This window comes from Jaculus jaculus, chromosome 2 (genome assembly GCF_020740685.1).
Source record: "Jaculus jaculus isolate mJacJac1 chromosome 2, mJacJac1.mat.Y.cur, whole genome shotgun sequence".
Taxonomy (NCBI): domain Eukaryota; kingdom Metazoa; phylum Chordata; class Mammalia; order Rodentia; family Dipodidae; genus Jaculus; species Jaculus jaculus.
Window position 1 is genome coordinate 173,313,749 of NC_059103.1, and position 24,738 is coordinate 173,338,486.

Here is a 24,738-nt window from a genome sequence, read left to right on the forward strand (position 1 = left end):
AAATTCTAATCACTGAAAATATTTAATACTGAAGGCATTTAATTTCTTATGAGTGTGTTTCTTCAATGATCATCAGGTGGTAAAATTAACTTGGACAGAATCACTAAAGCTTTCTTGTTAATATTTTTTTTAAAAACCCACCCACAGTGAGTTTTAGCAATTAATCGAACAAAAATTAAGTATCATCCTCTTATCCTCCCTCTTAATAGGTATGAAGCAGCACTGTCTAACCGGTAGTGGGGTGTTCTGTATGGGAGGGTTGGGGGTGTAGGAACAGGGATTCGTGTAGCCCAGACAGCCTTCAAACTCACTGTTTATCTGAGGCTGACCTGGAACTCTTAATCTTCCTGCCTCCACCTGCTAAAGGTGTCTGCAACCAGACTCAGACTGCCAGAACTTTCCTGACGAAGCTAATGCTGCAACAGCACGGTACAACCACTCTACACTGCTAGATACTGAGAACCTGAGATGGAAATATGACCATGGGAACAACTTTAACACTGTTTAAATCACCACATATGTAGGTCGTGTGGTACACACTAGTCAGCAATGGACAGAAGTAAAAAAAAAAAAAAATGATACCGGACACTGGAATCTCAGTTCTGCTGCTTAATTCTCTGACTCTGAGAAAGAGTAAGTATCATCTTCAGCTCAAAAGCTAGTTAATCAAAGAAGCCTCATAAAAGGCCTGCATAGCCAGACGTGATGGTGCACACCTTTAATCCCAGCACTCGGGCAACAGAGGCAGGAGGATCACTGTCAGTATGAAGCCAGACTGTGAGACCCTACTCAAAACAGCCAAAAATAAAGGGAGGGAGGAAGGAAGGGAGCACCTGTATAAATTGTTGACCTTGATATACCCTATTCTTTCCTTTGAGTACAAATGAAAGACTGCCATATTTTGGAAACTAAAAACAATCAGAAAAACCTTCACTCTGCAGGTATGCCATAGCTACAGCTGTACTTAAGATATGTTGAGAGAGAAAAAAAAAATGAAATTAATGGCATTCAAGCTAATGATTTCCACTGACTGGGCTTCTTAGAAGGAAGAGTTCTTCAAGGGGATAGAGGAAAAGGTAAAAAGAGGCTCAGTGAGAGACAAGATTTGTCAGTATGGATGAAGAATTCTCAGCATTATAGAAGATCAGCTCCATTTGAGCAATGTAACAATTCCAACAAATGAAAACGTATCAAAAAATGATGTACCTCTGTGCAACTTCTCTGTAAATCTAAAATTACCCGGAAATGACATTTTAAAGAACTATATCACCACAGATGCTCAAGGCAAGGCCTATCTTTGACCATCAGTGGAGACGCATGTCTATCAGCTTTGGAGATGAGAATGCAGACGAGGCTGAAGGCGACGGCTCACGGGCAGCCTTGGAGAAGGGGCTCTCAGACAGCAACCCCAGCCCCTGAAGCACCAGTCACGACACTACTGCTCGTAACCATGAGTCTTAAATGTTTTGAACAAACCTTGCCGACAGGAACATTCTTAACATCTTCTACAAAAACAACTTCCCGAAGAGACCACTGCTCTTCATTCACCTTTTCTTCTTCTTTTGGGGCAGGGGTTGACCGACGTCGTTCTTAGACAACAACAAAATGGTAAGTACCAAAAAGAAAATGTAAAAGAAACTTTATAGATTTCATCTAAATATACGAAGAATGATTATTATAAAATGATACATAATTAAAGTTTTAAAATTAACTTCTCCTGCATAATGAAGAGCAGCTATAAATTATTGTGGCCTAACTGTAGTAGCACTAATATGAACAATGATAAAATGAACAAAAAAAAATTTTGGACTGTCAATGTTAAGAAGGGAGATCTGTTGGGCTGTTCTTAAAACCATCATATACCTTTACTTCACCACAGATCTGCCTTTTTCGGGGCTTTTTAGACAATGTTGTAATTAGGGCATGGTAGTACCTACAACCCAGCATGTGTGAGGCTGAGGCTAAGGTAGGAAGACTGCCATGCTGGAGGCCAGCCTGAGGTATACGTGAGTTCCAGGACAGTCTATGCTAGACTAAGGCCTTCCCTCATGGGGAAGGAGGGTTAAAATCCATGTAGCAGCTTGTAGCACTAGGAAATCTAAGTTTGCAAATTCGATATATCCTAAGCAGAAGTGTGATCACACAATAATGAAAGTGCAAAGTACTCTCTAGAGATCGGATAAACTATTCTGTTTATAGCAGGCATTTCCTCTGTTTACTACAATAAATTTTAAATATTTTAAAATAATTTTATTTATTTATTCAAGAGCAAGAAAGAATGAGTATGGGCATGACAGGGCCTCCTGCCACTGCAAATAAATCCCAGATACATGCATCACTTTGTGCATTTGGCTTTATGTGGGTACTAGAAAATCAAATTCAGGCCTTCATCAAGCCCCCTTAACCATCTCTCCAGACCCATCAATCAAGCTCGAGAAAACACAACTCACAAAAAGGAACTCTGTAAATGGTCTGGGCTGGTTCTAGTGACCACCATCTACCTAGAACCTGCCTTTGACCAGGAAATACTACACATCAAACTTACTGTATGGCATTGATGCACTACTGGCAATCGAAGAGGCATCACTGCAGGTAGATGCTGGAGATGGTGGAGGACCCATTTCTGTTTTAACTGGCTCCTGTTTACTTTCAGGCCTAAGATAAGGAAGATGAAATAGAAAATTTTCCAAAAAGTGTAGTAAGACAAGTTTATTTTAAGGAAGTGGACTATTATATTTTTTAATTACATGGTAGGTATAGTTTGGAGATACTGTCTACTAAAAAAAGATGCACAATGTCTATTTTCAATGAACATCTTAATATAATAAGAAAAATTCTATACAAAGCTCCAGACAAGCTTTCCCTAAGAGAAATAACAAAAAAAAAAAAAAATGCACTGAATTGCCCCACCTTCTGGGCAAGCAAATTGCACAGTACAACACTAAATATTTGACTTAAACACAGCAATTTAACAAGAAAAAATATGATAAAGGCACATGAGTAAAAAAGCCCTCTAAAATCATCAAATTCTTCATTCAAGGAATAAAGTTACTCACAATGACTTATGAAAAATCTAGTGACACCAACTGGCAATACAATTAATAAGTTATCTCCTTTCAATGAGGTGGGTATACTACATCAGAAGTTAAGTGCAGATTTAAGAGCTGAGTGCAGTGGCACATGCCTGTAAACCCAGCACTCAGGAAGTTAAGGACTGCTTGAGCTACTCACAAACTGTTTTCTAAAGAAAAAAAGTAAAGGAAGGGAGGAAAACTCGAGTTCAGCAACTACACAATATCCTACAGATGTGAAATCACAGTTATTTTTACCTATTATACAGTAACACTGGCTTAAGTCACAGACATCATTAATAAATCTGTTCAAACAAACCAAGCACAGTATTATTTTTACCAGCATCTTAATCAAAAGTACTCAGCCCAGGAAGACAATACTACTGACTACTCTGCAAACATCCCCTACAATGCTGAAAGAAATAACTTCTCAGCTTCTTTCTAAACTTTGCTAACAAAAACTGCCAACTTCAAGGAAAATCTTGAAAAACTAGTTGAACAGAGTTTAAATATCAAATTCTATTCCAGTCATCTTGTTTGATAGTTCTTATGTTTTGTTTTCTTTCTGAGGCAGGAACTCAATGTGTAGCCTGGCTAGAACTTCCTGCCAAGTGCTAGAATTCAAGGTGTATACCATCACAAGGGGCTACAGTTAATATGTGGGTACAACAACACTTCAGGCAACTGGAGGGATGTTTCAAGGTGAAGCATTTGCAAGGGCAGGTTTCACTCCAGCATTTAAAAAAAGAAAAAAAAAAAAAAACGTGTGCATGTGCAGCCTTATGAACCTGGCTTACATGGGTTCTGGGGAATCAGATCTGGGTCCTCAAACTTCGGAGGCAAGTGCCTTAACTGCTAAGCCATCTCTCCAGCCCTTCAGTTCAGATTTTTAACATTAGGAGAAATAATAGTGACCCAGCTAATCAAATTATTATCATTACATTTGTGTGAACATCAATGGAAAGCTCACTCAAAACCTTCAGAACTTATATCCATAGTACTATTTTTCAATGTGCCCTATGAAGAAAAACAAGTGAATGGAAATTCTCTTCCACAATATAAAGATTGTCATATAACAGAGTTAATTCCACGTCAGCCTGAACCAGAGTGAGACCCTACCTCGAAAAACCCAAAATAAATAAATAAATAAATAAATAAAAAGATTGTCATATAAGTTCTAAGATTGAAAAAGTTAAGGCACTTGTCTGTAAAGCCCAAAGACCCAGGTTCAATTCTCCAGTACCCACATAAGCCAACTGCACAAGGTGACACATGCATCTGGAATTTGTTTGCAGTGGCTAAGGGCCCTGGCATGCCCATTCTCTCTTGCTCTCTGCCTCTCTATCTTAAAAAAAAAAAAAAAAAAAAAAAGTTGAGCCGGGTGTGGTGGCACACGCTTTTAATCCCAGCATTTGGGAGGCAGGGGTAGGAGGATTGCCATGAGTACAAGACCACCCTGTGAATACATAGTGAATTCCAGGTTAGCCTGAGCTAGAGTGAGACCCTACCTCAGGGGAAGAAAAAAGTTACTTAACAACATTTTTACTTCATAAACAAAATAACTATCATAATACACTCATTTTTAAATATTCCTACACATTTTTCTTTAGAAGAGGTTTTAAAATCACTAATCCTGTCTTATTCAGTGGTGCTTCTATCACTTTACTCCAAACCCTCCAAAACTTTACAGATCCTTTGTACAATTTTTCTTCTCAGCATATTAACCTATAAAAACCCTTCCTATAATAACAATATAGGTAAAATATTAGAATTAAGTATATTACATGGGGAGAGAAGAGAATATCAGCCAAATAACACCTGCAAAAAACACAGCCTAAACCAGGTGTGGTTGTGCACATTTTCAATCCCAGCACTTGGGAGGCAGAGTTAGGACTGACATGAGTTTGAGGCCACCCTGAGACTACATAATAAATTCTACGTCAGCCTGGGCTGGAACAAGACCCTACCTCGGGGGGAGAGGGAGCACAGTCTAATGATGAAAAATAAAGAAGGACATCAATAAAGAAAACATAGGGGCTGGAGAGATGGTTTAGCAGATAAGGATCTTGCCTGCAGAGCCTAAGGACCCAGGTTCAATTTCCCAGTACCCATGTAAAGTTAGATACACAGAGTAGTGAATGAATCTGGAGTTTGCAAATGCTAGAGGTTCTGAAGCACCCATTTGCTCTCACGCACGTACACTCACATTCATTCTCCCTCCCTCCCTCCCTCCCTCCCTCCCTCCCTCCCTCCCTCCCTCCCTCCCTCCCTCCCTCCCTCTCTCTCTCTCTCCCTGCTTGTAAATAAAAATTAAAAAAAAAAAAAAGAAGGCAAGAAAACATAGAACCAAGAAGATAGCTGAGTCAAGTTGTTGCTTTGTAAGCACGAAGATCTGTGTTTGATCCCCAATACCCACTAGGCTAGGCGTGGTAATACATTGCCATCTCTAATCCTGGATACTGGGAAGGCAGAAACAGGCAGATCCCTAGAGCTTGCTAGTAAGCCAGTGTAGCCTAACTGGTGAAGTCTATTAGACCAACTGGAGATCCTTTCTCAAAGTATGGCCTCTACATGCACAGGACACATGTCCATCCATGCACATCTGCACACCAAGTGTGCTCACACATGCACAAGCAAAAAAGGACTTCCAGTAAGATAGTAGACACACCAAAGCAGTCTAGGAAGGGAAATAAGCAGAAAAACAGCAAAATACAGGCTTCTACTGAAAAATGAGTATGTGCAAGAAATTATCGAACACAGCAGAGAAGCAGAAGAGACACAACCTTCCAGAAAGGAGGAAACTGGCCAGAATCCTGCCAAGGCACCAGCAGCCCTGGTCTGTGCCCAACAACCTGGCCCGCACAGAGCTGCCAGCACAGACTCCAGGTGAAGGGATTTTCCACTCATGTCCACTCCTCACAAAGTCAAGAAACTGGAAGGGGAAGACAACGGGGACCGACTGAGCAGTTGCCAAAAGAGAACAAAACAGGACCAGCTGAGTAGCTCTGGTACAACTCCAGGCATCTTGTACAGCTTCCCAGCCCCCACCCATCAGTGCTGTGAACTTCCAGAGAACCCATTTGTTCCGGGAGCACAGAGGATCAGAATACCAGCTCCAAAACACACAGACAGGGATTAAGGTGGGTACTCACTTTTGGTGAGACTGAAAGCCATCCCAAAAGGTTAACAGGCCTACTTACAAAAAGGCAGGTACATAGGCCTGCACTGGGAGTGCTGATCTCTTTCTAGGTCAGGGAAGGTTATATGTTACATTTTCTTAGTAAGTTTTCCAATTCTCAAATAAGCTATATTTTGGGATTGACTACTGTTGCCTGTGATGTTCCCTGGTTCATAGGGCCTTTGCCTTTTTCTTCTTGTAATTATGGGGAAAGTGTCTAACTTGCACCCCGGCTAACCTGGAACCTATTTCAGACCAGAAATCCTTCCAGTTGACAGGATTTCACTTAACAGTGTGGGGCAATCACCACTACTGCATAAATACTCTGTGCTGGTTTGGAATGAATGTATATACTGCTCAGCTGCATTTTAAAATTTGCCAGTAAAGGGCTGGAGAGATGGCTTAGCGGTTAAGCACTTGCCTGTGAAGCCTAAGGACCCCGGTTCGAGGCTCGGTTCCCCAGGTCCCACGTTAGCCAGATGCACAAGGGGGCGCACGCGTCTGGAATTCGTTTGCAGAGGCTGGAAGCCCTGGCGCGCCCATTCTCTCTCTCTCCCTCTGTCTTTCTCTCTGTGTCTGTCGCTCTCAAATAAATAGATAAAATTAAAAAAAAAAAACTTAAAAAAAAAAAAATTTGCCAGTAAATTGCTCTACCCAGTATACGAGAATACTTGAATAGCAAGCCACCTCAGCACCTAGGGTGTCACTTCTGCTGTTTCCTGGAACTATAAAAGCTCTACTTGGCACCTTAAACTCCTACCATGAAGATAAATAAATTTACACAGCTAAGAACACTGCAGGTAATTAGAAAACCCAAGCAAATTAACTCAAGATGCAAAAATCTCTATAATACAAGAAACACAAAAAAATAAAGACAATGCAATCCCACCAAAAATTATAAACCCATCAAAAATGATCTCCAGTGAGACTGTTTTAGATGAAATGCATGACAAAGATTTCAAAAAAGATGATTACATCTATACTCAAAGAAAACAAACTTCTGAAGGAGAATACAGGAAACCAACTTAACGAAATAAGGAGGTCATTGTAAGACATAAGTAAGTAAATAAAAATAATGAAAAAAAGGGTTTGAGGAATGGCTTAGCGGTTAAGGTGTTTGCCTGCAAAGCCTAAGGACCTAGGTTCGATTCCCCAGAACCCACATTCGCCACATGCACAAGGGGGTGCATGCGTCTGGAGTTCTTTGCAGTGGTTGGATGCCCTGGTGAATCCATTCTCTCTGTGTGTCAAATAAAAATAAATAAATAAAAATACCATTCAGAAATACTAAAAATGAAAAGAGTAAATCAAATAGAAAATTCTGTTAAAGGTCTCGCCAGTGGAATGGATCAAGGAGAGGACACAATATCTAAACTAGAAGAGCAGGTGACAGATCTAATACAGTCCAAAAAAGAGAAAGACAACCCAATAGGAAGGCATGAATGGGAATTTCAAAACATTTAGGGACACTATGAAGAAATTAAACATAAGAATTCAGAGCATACTAAAAGGAGAATTTCACTTCAAAGGCACAGCAGGTATTTTCAACAAAATCTTAGAAGAAAACTACCCACAAACAGGGAAATGCAGATAGAAGCCTACAGAATGCCAAGCAGACAAAATCAGGAAAGAACTTCTCACCATCATATCATAATTAAGCTATAAAACACACAAACCAAAGAAAATATATTGAAAGCAGAGAGAAAAATCAAGTCACATGCAAAGGTAAGAAAACTGAAATAATTCCTTCTACTCTATCTAATCACAATGGGATTAAACTACAAATCAGTATCAAGAAAAGGTACAGAGCATACACAAAGTCAGGGAAACTAAACAACAAACTACTAAATGATGAATGGGTCAATGAAGAAATCAATGAAATAAAAACAAAAGTCTTAGACTCAAATAATGAGAATGAAGCATATCAAAACCTTTGGGACACAATAAAGGCAGTCCCAAGAGGGAATTTTTTTTTTTTTGTTTATTTATTTGAGAGGCAGACAGAGAGAGAAACAGGCAGAGAGAGAGAGAGCAAGAATGGGCGTACCAGGGCCTCCAGCCACTGAAAGCGACCTCCAGATGCATGCACCCCTTGTGCATCTATCTGGGCTAACGTGGGTCCTGGGGAATCGAGTCTTGAACCGGGGTCCTTAGGCTTCAAAGGCAAGTGCTTAACCACTAAGCCATCTCTCCAGCCCCCAAGAGGGAAATTTATAACTTTAAGTGCCTATATTAAGAAATTATAAGCCGGGCGTGGTGGCGCACGCATTTAATCCCAGCACTTGGGAGGCAGAATTAGGAGGATTGCCATGAGTTCAGGGCCACTCTGAGACAACATTTGTTAATTCCAGGTCAGCCTGGGCCAGAGTGAGACCCCACCTCGAAAAATAAAAAAAGAAATTATAAAAGTCACAAGTAAACAACTTAATGTTTCACGTTAAGGCCTTGGAAAATGAACAAAGCAACCCAAAAATCAGTAGAAGGAAGAAATAATAAACATTAGGGCAGGAATTAATGAAACAGAAACCAAAAAAACAATTCAAAGAATCAATGAAACAAAGAGTTGTTTCTTTGAAAGAATTAACAATATCGATAAACCCTTAGCAAATCTGACCAAAAGAAAGACACGAATTCATAAAATTAGAGATGAAAAAGGCACCATTACAACAGATACCAGAGAAATTTTAAAAAAAATTATAGGGACACACTTTAAGAACATAGTCTACTAAGTTTGAAAATCTGAAAGACATGGATGATTTCCTTATCTGTATGACCTACCAAAATTAAATCAAGATGAGATTAACCACTACTGTAACAAGTATAGAGATCCACGCTGTTATTTAAAAAAAGCTGGGCGTGGGGGTGCACACCTTTAATCCCAGCACTCAGGAAGCAGAGGTAGGAAGATTACGGAGAGTTCAATGTCACCCTGAGACTACACAGTGAATTCCAGGTCAGCCTGAGCTAGAGCGAGACCCTATCTAAGAAAGAAAGAAAAAAAAAAATCACCCAAATAAAAAAAGTCCAGGCCCAGATGGATTCACAGGTGAATTTTATTAGACCTTCATGGAAGAACTTACACCAATGCTTCTAAAACTTTCCCATGAAAGAGAAAAGGAAGGAACTCTACCAATCTCCTACAAAGCCATCATCACCCCAATACCTACACCAGACAAAGACAGAACAAAAAAAGAAAACTACAGACCAACCTCCTTCATGAATATAGATGCAAAAATTCTCAACAAAATATTGACAAACAATACAAGAATATATCCAAAAGGCCATTCACCCTGGCCAAGTAGGCTTCAACATACACACATTGATAAATGTAATACAGCATAAAAATGACCTGGCTCTTGCCAAGGCTCTTGGTTTCCAACCAGGAATAGATGGTAAAACACTATTGCTGAAGAGTCCACATGCTCGGACTGCACGCTCACTAAGAAATCTTGCTGGAGCTGAGCTGAAAACTTCATCCCTATAGACCAGAACTGACAGAAAGCTGTAAAAAGCCTATACTGCATGCAGCTCCATGGGAGAGAGAGAAGTCATCAATGGAGATAAACAACAGTGGACACTGCAACCCTTAACTTGGGCCAGCCAGGCCAAATGAGCCAACAAGTGCAATGCATTATTGCATGTCTGTTATGGGGAAAACCAACCACTTTCTATGTGGGCTGGAGGCCCACTCCACAGGACAGAACACATGCCTGGTACTGAAAAACCTATTACATGGGAAATCATGAGCCCTAGGGGAGTAACTCCTGCTGGTGTCTACCTAAATGCATATACTATGTTCATCAAACTGCCCAGTAAGCACTTTCTTAATGTTCATACCCATACATTAATGCTACTCTCACTTTTGGTTATAGAAGCTTCTCTTTTCAGATGGTGGTGACCTCTGGGATGACTCAAATGTCACCATAGTGCTGAGAAGAAGTAACAGGAGTGCACAGAATTGAAACATCTGTCACACCTTCCAAGGTTCAGAGTCCACTGCGGAAGAGGTGTCGGGAACAATGTAAGAGCCAAAGAAAGGGTAGGACTCCTTATGTTGCACTCTTCCAGACACAAAATGGCCTGGATATCCATGACCTCACAGTGCCTGGTACTACCCACTCAAGACCATCATAACAGGAGGAAAAGATGGTAACATCAAAATAAAGAGTGACTGATTTCAGTGCAGGCGGGGATATGATAGAGAGTGGAGTTGTAAGGGGAAAGCGGGGGAGGAGACAGGGAATTAATTATCATGGTTTACTGTCTATCATTATGGAACTTATCAATAAAAAATTGCTTAAAAAGAGATGAACAGAGACGACCAACTTGCCATTCTGACATCACAAGCTATATCCTAACTAATCATTAAACAAGCCACAAACTGCAAAAATTTAAGGAATCATCAAAGCTGCCCTAGAACACCACTATTAACACACGCAGAAATAAGAGACTGATGTAAAAGCGTAAGGGTGAGTACTTACTTAGTTTCAGTAGTTTTGCTAGCTTTTTCCATGCTTTTCAGGCTCTCAGGAGATCTAAGCTGAAATCTACAGCTATCATTCATATTCCAAACTGACTCCAGTAAGACACCAACTTTAGGAATCCCCGCACTAATTGAAAATGCAACTGCTCCAGCATGATACAGAGGATTATTTCTTAAGCATACCTAGCAAACAAAAGAAAACCAGCTTTAGATAATCAGAATTATTTCATTTGTATGAAAATGCAGAATGTAAAGGCAGTGCTTCCTAGGTTTTCCAACACAATATTACACAATCAATATGGCTGAAATAAAAAAACATTAACTTCTTCCTTTGGACTACACAGTATGTTCCAAATCAGCCTGGGCTAGAGTGAGACCTCAAAAAATCCACACCCCTCAGCTGGGTGTGGTAGGAGGATGGCAGAGAGTTCAAGGTCACCCCGAGACTACATAGTGAATTCCAGGTAAGCCTGGGCTAGAGTGAGACCTCAAAAAAAAAAAAAAAAATCCATCCCCTCCCCCCAAAAAAACACCTTTTTCCTGAAAGTAACACATTTGCCAAAACTTCAGCATTAACTTTTATACAAGTGGCTACTGAGACCATCTGCTTCTGACTCAAAAAGCAGACCCTTTCCTTTCCCCCATTTTATCTCTTCTGGGTTATTGGCCAAAATCCTAAGCTTATCTGGACACTCTGGACTCCAGGCTTTTTCACTATTTTCTTCAACCAATCCCCTTAGCTTTACAAAACTAAACATTAAACAGAGAAAAGTAAAGAAACTAAAAGGGGTGAGAAATAAAAAGTAAAATGGGACTAGGAAAATGGCTTAGCAGTTAAGGTACTGAACTGTGAAGCCTAAGGACTTGGGTTCAATTCCCCCTGGCCCCCACAAGCCAGATACACAAGGGAGCACATGTGTCTGGAGTTTGTATATAGTGGCTAGATGCCCTGGCATGCCCATTCTCTTTCTTCCTATCTTTCTTTCTCATAAATAAATAAATTATTTTTTAAAAAAATAAAATGAAGGGCTGGAGGGAAGGCTTAGCAGTTAAGGCGTTTGTCGTCAAAGCCAAAGAACCCCAGGTTTAAATCCCCAGGAACCACATAAGCCAGATGCAAAAGGGGGCGCACACATCTGGAGTTCGTTTGCAGTGTCTGGAGCCCTGACGCACCCATTCTCTCTCTCTCCCCCTCTCTTCCTCCCTCTGTCAAATAACTAAAAATAAAATATATTTTTATTAAAAAAGTAAATGAAGAAAAATAGCTACCATTTCCTCTGTGACCTTATTTTAAATTATTCTCAGGTTGGAGGGATGCGCCTTTAGCAGTTAAGGAGCTTGCCTGCAAAGCCAAAGGACCCAGGTTCGATTCCCCAGGACCCACCTAAGCAAGATGCACAAGTTAGCACATGAACCTGGAGTTCGTTTGCAATGGCGGAAGGTCCTGGCACGCCCATTCTCTCCCTCCTCCCCCCTTTCAAATAAATGAAATAAAATTTAAAAATATTTAAAATTATTATTTTCGAGCCAGGCGTGGTGGAGCACCCCTTTAATCCCAGCACTCGGGAGGCAGAGGTAGGAGGATCACCATGAGTTCCAGGCCACCCTGAGACTACAGAGTTAATTCCAGGTCAGCCTGGACCAGAGTGAGACCCTACCTGGAAAAAAAAAAAAAAAAAACCAAATTATTATTTTCATTGCAACAAAAATAAGCTAGCCAGAAACTCAAGTGCACACTGTAATGTTTGTTCTAAACATATATATAGGACTGGAGAGATAGCTTAGCAACTCCCTAGGACCCACATAAGCCAGATGCACAAGGGGGTACATGCATCTGGAGTTTGTTTGCAGTGGCTGGAGGCCCTGGCACGCCCATTTTCCTCTCTCCCTTTCCCTCTCTCTCTCTCTACCTGCCTATTTCTTTATCTCTCTCTCAAATAAATAAATTTAAAAAAAAAAAGAGTTGGTGTGGTGGGTCATGCCTAGAAGCGAAGTTAAGACTGAGCTATAGAGTTACACAGTAAGATTCTGTCTCAATAACTGAATGAATGAATGAATGAAAGAGTGAACACTGCTATTAGGAGTAAATAACTTATGTGATTCTCACTGTTAACAACTAACCTTCAGATAAGCTGAAAGCCAATGGCTTATGAAATGGCATTTTCAAATATACTAACAATAGCTACAACTGGGATATGAGCATTAACCCTAAAGATCTCCATATTTAATAGACAAGTCTTACTGACATCCTAGTTAGTTGTCTACTAACTAAATAGTATATTAAACTTGACCAATGGCACATATAAAGACCACAGCAATCAATGTCATATGATTCAATGTAAGTAACACAAGGTGCCAAGCATAGTGACACACACCTTTAAACTCAGCACCTAAGAAGGCAGAGGTAAGAGGATCCCTGTGAGTTCAAGGCCAGCCTGAGACTACAGAGTGAATTCCTGGTCAGCCTAGAGTTGAATGAGACTCTACCTGGAAAAACAAACAACAAAAAAATAAAAAATAAAAATAAAAAAAAAACAGAATATGGTGGTACATCAGTGAAGTATGAGAGGCAGAAATATTGACCTAAGATGATCAGTTCTACTAAAGAATAGTTGCATGTCACCATAAATAAATAGTTCCTGAAAGAAAGGCTTCCTGGGTAAGTTATATCCTACACAGACATAAGATGAATGAATGTTTAACCCAGAAATTTTCTGAAAGTAATGGAAAAGGTGACTCTTTCCATAACCCCCCTCAACTCAACCCACACGCACTGCAGAACAAGTATCTACTATCCTTGCCTTATATGTCTTCACATGCCTCTACCCTTCCTCATAATTCCTCAATTTTTTTTTTATTTATTTTTTGTTTTTCGAGGTAGGATCTCACTCTGACCTGCAATTCACTATATAGTCTCAGGGTGGCCTTGAACTCATGGGGACTCCTCCTCCATCTGCTTCCCAAGTGCTGTGTGTGACACCACACCCGGCTAAATTTTTTTTTTTTTGGGGGGGGGGGGTTTCGAGGTAGGGTCTCACTCTAGCCCAGGCTGACCTGGAATTCACTATGTAGTCTCAGGGTGGCCTCAAACTCATGGCGACCCTCCTACCTCTGCCTCCCAAGTGCTGGAATTAAAGGCATGCGCCACCACGCCTGGCTAAATTCTTAGAATTGTATTAAAACCCCTTCTTAACAAATTCTTACTGTGTAAACACACACCGAGAATACCTTACACCCAAAAGATGCTCAGTAAGATGGCTTTGATTAACAGAAACATGGGGCTAGGGAGACGGCTTAGTGGGTGAGGTGCCTGCCTGTGAAGCCTAAGGACTCCTTTTCGAATCTCTAGGTCCCACCTAAGCCAGACACAGGGTGATGCAAGCATGCAATGTCACACCCATGCACAAGAGGGAACACATATCTGGAGTTCAATTGCAGTGGCTGAAGGCCTTAATCTGCCCTTTCTCTTTCGCCGCCCCAACCTCTCAAAATAAAAAAAAAAGAAACGTGGCAAGCTTTCAAAATTCCTTAATTAATGCCTTCTTACAAAAATAAATGTGCTAGGCTCCCCATTTTCTGGGAAATCTCTCTTCCCCCTTCTTGGGCATGAGCTTTGAACCATTCCCATCTTTTCTTGTTTTCTTCTTTTGTTTTTTGTTTGTTTCAAGCAAGGGCATTGCTCTAGTCCGGGCTGACCTGAGTTCACTCTGTTGTCTCCAGGTGGCCTGCAATTCACAGCAATCCTCCTGCCTCGCATTCTCAAGTGCAGGGGTTAAAGGTGTGCTCCATCATGCCTAGCAGATGCCTAGCTCCTTTCTGTAGCACCCCTTATCTTTAAGCTCACCCTCCTAAAGCTCTAGGCTAGAATAAAACTGTTCTAAACTTTAAAAAATAAATAAAAAGAAGCCAGGCATGGTGGCGCACACCTTTAATCCAACTACTCGGGAGGCAGAGGTAGGAGGATCACCATGAGTTCACGGCCACCCTGAGACTACATAGCGAATTCCAGGTCAGCCTGGACTAGAGTGAGACTCTACCTTGAAAAAAATGAAACAAAAATAATAATAATACATAAATAAATAAAAATAAATGTACCTTGCAGGCAGAATCCAGGTCCAGCATAACAGCACATGCAATGAACATTTGGTAAATACCTAACTTTCAACTGCTGTGACTGATAAATAGTGCAGCTGATAAATAGTGTGTTTGGGTGGTAACATAATGAATGGCTGCCATAAACCTTTAGTTTTCTAAAGTTTTAAAATAAAAGTTTAAGATGTTCTTCTATGCCACAGTTTAGTGCCACTCCTTTTCACCTTTTTCTTTCTTCAGGGCCTCTTTATTTTTCTCCCTCCCTGTCTACAGTAATGCCATCCTACCTACTAATAAGGCACCTGCTATAACTTTTATTAGGTGAGTCCAGTTGAAAAGAAAAGTTGAGAACAGAAAAAGTACATTTGAGGGCTGGAAAGATGGCTTAGGCAGTTAAGGCACTTGCCTGAAAAGCCTAAGGACCCAGATGCACAAGGTGACATATACATCTGTAGTTTGTTTGAAGTGGCTATAGGCCCTGGAGTGCCCATTCTCTCTCTCTCTCCAACTCCATTTCTTTCTTTCTTCCTCTTTCTCTCTCAAGTAAGTAAGTAAGTAAGTAAGTAAATAAATAAAAATATGTTTAAGTATACAGTTGAATGGAACAGGAAATGAGAAACTCCAATGGGGGAGATACTCTACCAAGACCAACCTCCATAAATAATGAAAACTGACTAGTCATGTCCAAAACGGTATGTAAGAAAGTAAGAAGTTTCTATTTGGAAGGCCAACAAAAGACAGAACAAGAAACCTTGGATGAATTAAAAAAAAAAAAAAAAAAAAAAAAAAGCTGGGTTTAGGGGAAAAATAGTAATTCAAAGCCAGGAACGGTGGTGCACGCCTTTAATCCCAGTACTCAGGAGGCAGAGGTAGGTAGACTGCTGGGAGATCGGGGCTGGCCTGGGACTACAGAGTGAGTTTCAGGCCAGCCTAACCTAGAGTGAGACGCTATCTCAGGAAAAACAAATTCAAATAATGATTATTGCTTAAGACATAGTGAATAAGGCGATAGTACCTTTAATGATGAGAAAACATTTGGTACATGAGGAAATAAGTACTATACTGACATAAAACCAACCTACTGTCTAAGCTTCAAGGACTGCCAAGCTCTTAAAGCATTCATCACAACTTGTTATAATATACACTAAGTTTATCATGAAGACAGGTTTTTACTAGACTTCAAAAAGTGGGGGCTGTGGAGATGGCTCAGCCATTAAAGGTACTCGCTTCAATAGCCTTCACACCCAGGTTCAATGTAAAGATGACCGCATAAATTGACACATGGGTCTGGTGTTTGCAGTGACAAGAGGTCCTGGCGTGCTCATGCACGCAAATACAACAAATAAGTTATTAAAATATAAATGAGGGCTGGAGAGATGGCTTAGCGGTTAAGCGCTTGCCTGTGAAGCCTAAGGACCCCGGTACGAGGCTCAGTTCCCCAGGTCCCACGTTAGCCAGATGCACAAGGGGGCGCACGCGTCTGGAGTTCGTTTGCAGAGGCTGGAAGCCCTGGCGCGCCCATTCTCTCTCCCTCTATCTGTCTTTCTCTCTGTGTCTGTCACTCTCAAATAAATAAATAAATAAAATATATATATATAAATGAAAATAAAATAGAAATATATAGTAGTACCCTTCTGTTCTCGAGACCCTTTTTCACTATTGTTAACAAGTATCCCAAAAACCTTATTTCTGAAGGCTATATCTTATAATAATAAGCAAAATATTAGTAGTTACAATTGAATTTAAAAAAAAAACTCAAACAATAAGTAAACCATGCTAATATAAACAATCTTATGAAAAGTAGCTAAATTTTCAAAAATATTAATGATAAGCATGACAATGTTTACAGTTTTGGTAATCTATTAATGTCAGATTTAATAGAAAATAGCAAAATCTTCCATCTACTTCAGCTTTAAAAACTGCTATATTATAACTAAACAAATGCAGTTAGGCTTCACAGATAAATAACCAAAACATGAAAGGCTGTGCAGTCTCTCTGAAAGAGACAAGCAGCAGTAGAGCACACCTGGAGACCCGCTGGGGCATTGCACCTCCATTGCCCTCTATAAGACATCTATGAGCCCACAATAATCCGAGGAAAGAACAACAACAACAACAAAAAAGCCGGTGGCAACGCAGAGATTTCACAAGAGTCTTGTCAGCAATATCCCCCAGAGCTGCATTTCTCACACTGCTCAGTCATGAGACTATCTCAGGCTGTCTGTTCAACACAGTGATGGCTAGCCATGCCACAAGGACGACCTTGACCAATAGGCTTGATATGAAACAACATTTTATTTGTTTATTTATTTGACAAAGACAGAGAGAGAGAGAATGGGCATGCCAGGGCCTCCAGCCACTGCAGAAGAACTCCAATGTGTGCACCCCCTTGTGCCACTGGCTAACATGGTTCCTTTTGGGTTTACAGGCAAATGCCTTAACTGCTAAGCCATCCCTCCAGCCCCTAAGTAATTCTTAAAACCAGGCCAATAGAGGAACCCTGGCTTGTCCATGCTCTCCTCTGTCCTCTCAGATTAGCTAGATAAGATGACAAACATAGGTAATACAGAGGTAAGCAGGCTTGATTCTAATCACTTACCTGAGTACCAACAGTGATGTTGGGCATGGAGGAAATACCAGCACTAGATTTAGGCTTTTTATTTTTTGCTCTAGCTTTCTCTAGCATTTTCTTCCTTTGACTAAAAGGAACTACACCCCTAAAAAAGAAAAACCATAAATTAGTCAAGCATGAAGCAAAGAAGTCCATTAAATAATCATTGAAGCATTTCTGATGTATTGAATCTCTATTATTTTTGTCTGAAAATAATAGTAATGTACAATTACTACTAGGTAAAATTTGTTCATAACTTTAATAAGTAACTAAATTCACTTTTATTAAACTTTTAGGGGACTGGAGACATGGCTTAGCAGTTATGAAGCCTAAGGACCCATGTTTGATTCCCCAGAACCCACATAAGCCAGATGCACATGGTGACACATGCAGTTTGTTTGCAGTGGTAAGAGGCCCTGACCCATTCTCTCTTCCTCCTTCCCTCTCTCCATCTCTAATAAAGAAACAAATAAAAATAAAATATTAAAAAAAGTTCCTGGGCTGGAGAGATGGCTTAGCGGTTAAGCGCTTGCCTGTGAAACCTAAGGACCCCGGTTCGAGGCTCGGTTCTCCAGGTCCCATGTTAGCCAGATGCACAAGGGGGCGCACGCATCTGGAGTTCGTTTGCAGAGGCTGGAAGCCCTGGCGCGCCCATTCTCTCTCTCCCTCTATCTGTCTTTCTCTCTATGTCTGTCGCTCTCAAATAAATAAATAAATAAAAAATTTTTTAAAAAATAAATAAATAAAAATAATTCCTTTCACTAAAAAAAAAAAAAAAACTTTTAGGATTAAATTCTATAGAAAACTCATCAAACAACGTTTTTCTTACAAATAATCCCATAAGAACACTGCCCTACATATTATTGACTATGCAAATTTACCAATTACTCCTTGAAACACAACAAAAGAATAACTTAGACATCTACGAACAGTTAAACTATGGACAAAAATGAACCAAAACACTGTGCAGTAAAATAAAATTATATATCCTACAATTTCTTATCATTAAAAACAAGGTATTTATGTGTATATAAGGAGAAATACTAAAATTACCTTAAATGCTAGCTGTAGTTATCTTTAGTGTAGTAGGACTATATATAATTTATCCTACTTTGTACACTCATAAAATTTATTAATATAGTTACCAAGTACATACTACATTACTTATATTAATTTTTCTCATTTTTCTCAGGTAAAATTTCTTTCAATACATCACTGTGTTCTGATTCTCTGTCTACTCTATGAACACAAAAGAAATTCCTCCTTACTAACTTACCACCAATATAAATTATTCTCCAGCTGGGCACAGGTATAAAGGGCACAACAATGTAAAGAAACTATCCGCTCTCCTTGAAGTTCTGAGTACGTCTGAGCAGTGTGCTCTAATTTAGAAGCCACAGAACTTAAAGTTTCATCCACCCATGTAGCAACCTACAGACACAAGAATAGAAGTTGAAACAGACACAAGCAATCTTTCCAAAGGAACTGTGGTCAAAACTAGGGTACAGGGGGCTGGGGTGATGGCTCCACAACTAGGGCACTTACCTGCAAAGCCTAACAACCCGGGTTCAAGTTCCTAGTACCCACATAAAGTCAGATACACAAATCGGCATGTGTGTGGAGTTCATTTGCAGTGGATGGGGGCCCTGGCACATACACACTCTCTTCCCCACCCTGTTTCTGTCCTCTCTGTCTGTATCTCTCTGCTTGCAAATAAATAAATTAAAATTAAAAAGAAAAAAGAACAAGGTTACAAGGGCTAGAGAGGTGGCTTAGCAGTTAAGGTGTTTGCCTTCAAAGCCTAAGGACCCAGGTTCAATTCCCCATAACCCACATAAGCCAAATGCACAAGGTGAAGCATGTGTCTGGAGTTTGTTTAGAGCAGCTGAAGGCCCTGATGATCCCATTTCATTCTCTCTTTCTTCTTCCAACCCCTTTCTCCCTCCCTCCCTTTCCAGCTTTCTCTCTCAAATAATTAAATCTAAAAAAACACACTAGGGTCCCATATATATATGACTCAAATTCTAAAAGGTTTTAGCTAAATATTATGAAATTAAGTATTTCAGGTATAACTGTATTGAGGTTCATTTTTGAGGGGGCTAACAGAACAATATAAAGTCATGCTATATTATATAGTACAGAATGGCTCCAAATTTAGTATTCTCCTGCCTCAGCCTTCCAAGTGCTGGTAGTAAAGGCATTCACCACGAGGCATGATCCAAGAATATTTAATAGAATTTAGTGACTGTAAAGCCAAGCTGATCACTGGCAGGATAATTCCAACATATTTTCAATGTATCTTTCATAGCTTTGCAGCATATCTGCTTTTCTCTTGAAATATTTTTCTTTTCCTTAAAAGTAGAAAGCACTCTTAAAGATGAACTATAAAGTAGCCAGCAAAAAAAATTTTTTTTAAATTAAGATATTAGGAGAGGCTTGAAAGATTTGTGTTTATGTATAAGTTAGATGGGCTGGAGAGATGGCTCAGAGAGAAAACACTTGGCTTGTAAGACCTAATGGCCTGGGCTAAACTGCCCAGTATCCACATCAAGCTGTATGCACACAGTAGCCCATGCATTTGGAGTTTGTTTATCATAGCAGGAGGCCCTGGCACACCCACACTTTCTTTTAAATAAATAAATGTTTTTTAACGAGCTAAAAGAGATGAAAAGAGACAAGTAGAGGGGAAAAAAAAAACAAACAAGAATTTAAACAGGAAATGATAATGCAAAGTGACTCCTACCTTGTTGTTTTCTGTAGCTACAGTTGCTCTTATGCTATTTGCAGACAGGAGTACTATCTTTTCATTGGTTAGCCCCAAAAATGTTGCTCGTGGATGATGTAATGAAGGATTCTTTGTGAGTGTAAGAAAAACAATTAAGTTTTTTACATTGATATATACAGCTATACACTGCAATATTTAATATAACAAAATACCTGGGCATTTCTGTATGGTTCAGATTCACTCCATTTCCACTGATAAAGTTCTCCTTTACTGCTGATAGCTAAAAGTTCAGAATAGAGAGCCCCAATACAGATGAATTTTGTTCCATCCTACAAAGGAAAAATAAAACAAAATTATAAACATAAAAATGGCCAATCAGGGTAGGGACAGCTTAGCAGTTAAGGCTCTTGCCTGCAAAGCTGAAGGACCCAGGTTCAATTCCCCAGTACAGATGAACAAGGTGGTGCATACATCGGGAGTTCACTAAGGAATCATTCAATAAAAGTGTGGAATGAGTGAAGTAAAGGCAAAATAATAGTAATAATGAGCTGGTGGTGCACATCTTTAATCCCAGAACTCGGGAAGCAGAGGTAGGAGGATCACTGTGAGTTCAAGGCCACCCTGAGACTACATAGTAAATTCCAGGTCAGCCTGGGCTAGAATGAGACCCTACCTCAAAACAACAACAACAACACAAAAAAAAAAGCTGTTAGTGAGGGAAAGTCAGGAGTGGCTCAGTGGATAAAGTACTTGTTGCATAAGCCTAAGGACCTGAGTTCTGGTCCTCAGCACCCACATGAAAGCTAGGGAGATAGAGACAGAAGGATTCCAAGGACTTGCTAGCTAAGCTAGTCGAGACAAATTGGTAGGTACAAGTTCAGTGATTTTTGTATGAGTCCAACTCCATTCTTTTGCATGTAGAAATGCAAGTTTCCCAGACCAATTACTGAAGAATTGAACACTGCCCTACTATGTCCCCTTGGTGACCTTGTCAAAAAGATCCATAAGTTTTTGTATTTACATGTGTACTCTTGCTTACATCCCACTGATCTGCTTGTATACTGATTTCACATTGTTTTAATCACTACAGTTTTATAATATAGTCTTAAATCAGAAAGTGTGCTTCCAATTTTTGTTTTTCTTCCTCAGTACTGTGTTGACTTTTTTCTTCTTCTTGTTGTTCATATGAGATACTGGCCTACAGCTTCCTGGCTTTGCAAAACATGTGTCCTTTAGGTTTTTAGGTTAGTAAAAGCTACAACTTACATGTAGATTTAACACACAACAAAATTTCTAGTCTTAGAAAACTGAACTACAAAAATGATCAAGTCAAAATAGAATGTTAAATAACCACCTATTTGTAAAATCATCTCTTCTCATCAAAGTAACCAAATTACCCAACTTTTTCTATTAGGGTGTACTAAGGGGATAGGGAAGGACGAAATGGAGGAAGGGGAGTGGGACTTAGAAAACCAGGGAGGAGGATGGGAAGAAGAGGAAGATTTTCATAGAGAGGAAGGCAAGATACTAGAGAAGCACAGCAGTTGGAGTTGTCTTCAGGTGAGGCTCTCTGAAACGAGAATGAACTTGGTGACATGTCTTTAGCATGGAGTTATGCATTCCCTCTACTTCTTGCCGCAGTACATAGAGAATACCTATTGCTTTCCTAATTTATGCTATGCTATTAATTGTAATGAAATGTTTTCCTAACTCCCATTTTAGTTTACACAGAAAAGAGGTATAATCTGCATTTTTCTCAGTCTTATGCCCAATCTGTGACAAATGAGGCCCTGGACCTACTTAGGAATGCCCAATCCTATCTCTCCTCCTCCCACAACTCCCCTCATGGCCTATAGAAAATGACTGTTTTCCTAAAATAGGACCCCACTTCTTCCTGCTATTTACACTTAACAAAGAAAAGGTAGGACTACTTACAACGAGCACCTCCAGACACAAAATGGCCTGGATACCCATGACCTCACAGTGCCTGACACTAACAAGACCATCAAAATAGGAAAAGATCATGACATCAAAATAAAAGAGACTGATTGAGGGGGAAGGGATGTGATGGAGAGCGGAGTTTCAAGGGGTAAAGTGGGGGGAGGGACGAAATTACCATGGAATATTATTTGCAATTATGGAAGTTGTCAATTAAAAAAACCCACATTTCAGCCGGGCGTGGTGGCGCACGCCTTTAATCCCAGCACTCGGGAGGCAGAGGTAAGAGGATCGCCGAGAGTTCAAGGCCATCCTGAGACTACATAGTGAATTCCAGGTCAGCCTGAGCCAGAGTGAGACCCTACCTCGAAAAACAAAAAAAAAAAAAAAAACCAAAAAAACAAAAACAAAAAAAAAAACCCCACATTTCAAGAATGCTAATTTGTCAACTGGATACAATCTGTCTCCTTCAAATTCCATGAGGAAGGGTCTTGATTAATATAGCCCACTACCTACAGCAAAGCACCAGGCCTTTATCAGCAGTCAACAAATGTCTACAACAGAGATGCAAGGATGGGTATATGCTCTCTGTGTGCTCTGCTTTCCAAGTGCATAGCTACTTTACTTGCTGCTGTGATCATATACCTGGCCAGAAACAGCTTCAGGAAGGAAAAGTGCAGTCCATCACAACAGGGAAGGAACTGCAAATGGGAAGCAAGGGGTGAACACAAAGTAGGACTGAGCTGTAAAATCTCAAACCTGCTTACCCCCTCCCCACACCCCGCCCCAGTAACCCACTTCTTCCTGCAAAGCTCTACCTCTTAAAAATTTCCCAACCTTTACTAACAGTGCCACCAGCTGGGGAGTATGTGTACAAACACATAAGCCTATGAAGGGGTTTCACATGTAAAGCACAATGTGATAGCTTAAATGTGACAAACAGTCCTGAGTTGCGAATTCTTTTCAAAAAAATTGGGGGGGAGGGCTAGAAAGATGGCTTTGCGGTTAAGCGCTTGCCTGTGAAGCCTAAGGACCTCAGTTCAAGGCTCGATTCCCCAGGACCCACGTAAGCCAGGTGCACAAGGTGGTGCATGTATCCAGAGCTTGTTTGCAGTGACTGGTGACCCTGGTGTGCCCATTTTCTCTCCCTCTTTCTCTCTGTCACTCCCAAGTCAATAAAAATGAACAAAAATAAATAAAGATTTTTTTGAATGATTGATTTGAGAGAGAGAGAAAGAAGCAGAGTGTGTGAATGTGGGTGTACCAGGGCCTCATGCCACTCTGCAAACAAATTCCAAATGCATGCATCACTCAATGCATCTGGCTTTATGTGGGTACTGGGGAATCAAACCCCAGCTGTCAGGCTTTGCAAGCAAGCACTGAGCCATCACTCCAGCTAAGGGAATTCTTTAGAACCGTCTGCTTCGTTGTTGTTTTGCTTTTGTTTTCAAGGTATGTCTTCCCTCTAGTGTAGACGGACCTAGAATTCACTATGTAGTCTCAGGCTGTCCTCGAACTCATGATGATCTTCTCTCTGCCTCCAAGTGCTGAGATTTAAGGCATGGGATACCACGCCCAGCAGAGACAGAAAAAACGGGCATACCAGGGCCTCTAGTGGCTGCAAATGAACTCCAGACACATACACCAATCTGTACATATGGCTTTATGTGGGTACTGTGGTTGTTGGACTTTGCAGGCAAGTGCCTTAACCACTGAGTCATCTCTCCAGCCTGAACCCTCTGCTCATAACAAACCAGTCTCTTATATGCTTAGCAGAAATACTAAGTGCATCCTGATCCCTATTATCCTGTATTTTTTCCACCTACTGCTTCATCTTCTATCAAGTGTTCCCCTTAAATCTTCATTTCTTAGGGATCACTACCCTCAAACAATACACTCCTCCATACACTACCAGCTGTTTTGTGGGTGTGTGTGCGTGTGTTATTTATCCTGTGCCTCTTGTCCTAAAGCTACTACCTAAATTCTTTTAATAAAGAAATCCTTTTAATAGCACTGTACAGTCTCTTTCTAGTATAACATTAAGCCCTGGCAAGTATGCATCTAGTGGTACTTGTTAACAATTGTGACAATAATTAACAGCTTAATTAGGTTTTAGCTGTTTTCTTCCTATAAAGTAAAATTTATGAACAGGACTAGATTTCAATCATAAGCTGATGATAAAGTGTTTCAAAGATGCCACTTTAGGGCTGGAGGGATGGTTTAGTGGTTAAGGCATTCACCTGCAAAGCCAAAAGATCCAGGTTCAATTCCCCAGGACCCATGTTAGCCAGATGCACAAGGGGGCATGTGTGTCTTGAGTCTGGTTGCAGTGGCTGGAGGCCCTGGCATACTCATTCTCTCTCTCTCCCTCTTTCTCTGTCAAATAAATAAATAATGACAAAAAGGATGCCAGTTTATTTAAGATGTTTAAGCCAGGCACAATGGCACATGCCTTTATCCCAGCACTTGGGAGGCTAAGGTAGGAGGATTGCTGTAAATTTGAGGCTAGCCTCAGACTATATAGTTAATTCCAAGGTCATCCTGAGTTAAAAAAATAAATAAAAAGAGTAAGGATAGGATATATTTTAACATGCTGCTCTCTTCCACTCATTCCAAGTTTAAACAAACCAAAGAAATAAC

The 24,738-nt window shown here is 40.2% G+C and overlaps 1 protein-coding gene across 5 annotated transcripts in view; it reads right to left on the reverse strand.

The window, feature by feature from the left end:
- Positions 1-24,738, reverse strand: part of Ubr5 (ubiquitin protein ligase E3 component n-recognin 5) — a 158,411-nt gene that overhangs the window by 66,359 nt on the left and 67,314 nt on the right. For all 5 annotated transcript variants that reach the window (XM_045144166.1, XM_045144168.1, XM_045144167.1 and 2 more), the window contains 7 exons: positions 20,373-20,489; positions 20,179-20,289; positions 18,712-18,866; positions 17,424-17,541; positions 10,731-10,915; positions 2,546-2,655; positions 1,477-1,589 (listed from right to left, as the gene is read on the reverse strand). In XM_045144166.1, the coding sequence (XP_045000101.1) occupies positions 1,477-1,589; positions 2,546-2,655; positions 10,731-10,915; positions 17,424-17,541; positions 18,712-18,866; positions 20,179-20,289; positions 20,373-20,489 (909 nt within the window). The remainder of the gene's footprint in view (positions 1-1,476; positions 1,590-2,545; positions 2,656-10,730; positions 10,916-17,423; positions 17,542-18,711; positions 18,867-20,178; positions 20,290-20,372; positions 20,490-24,738) is intronic.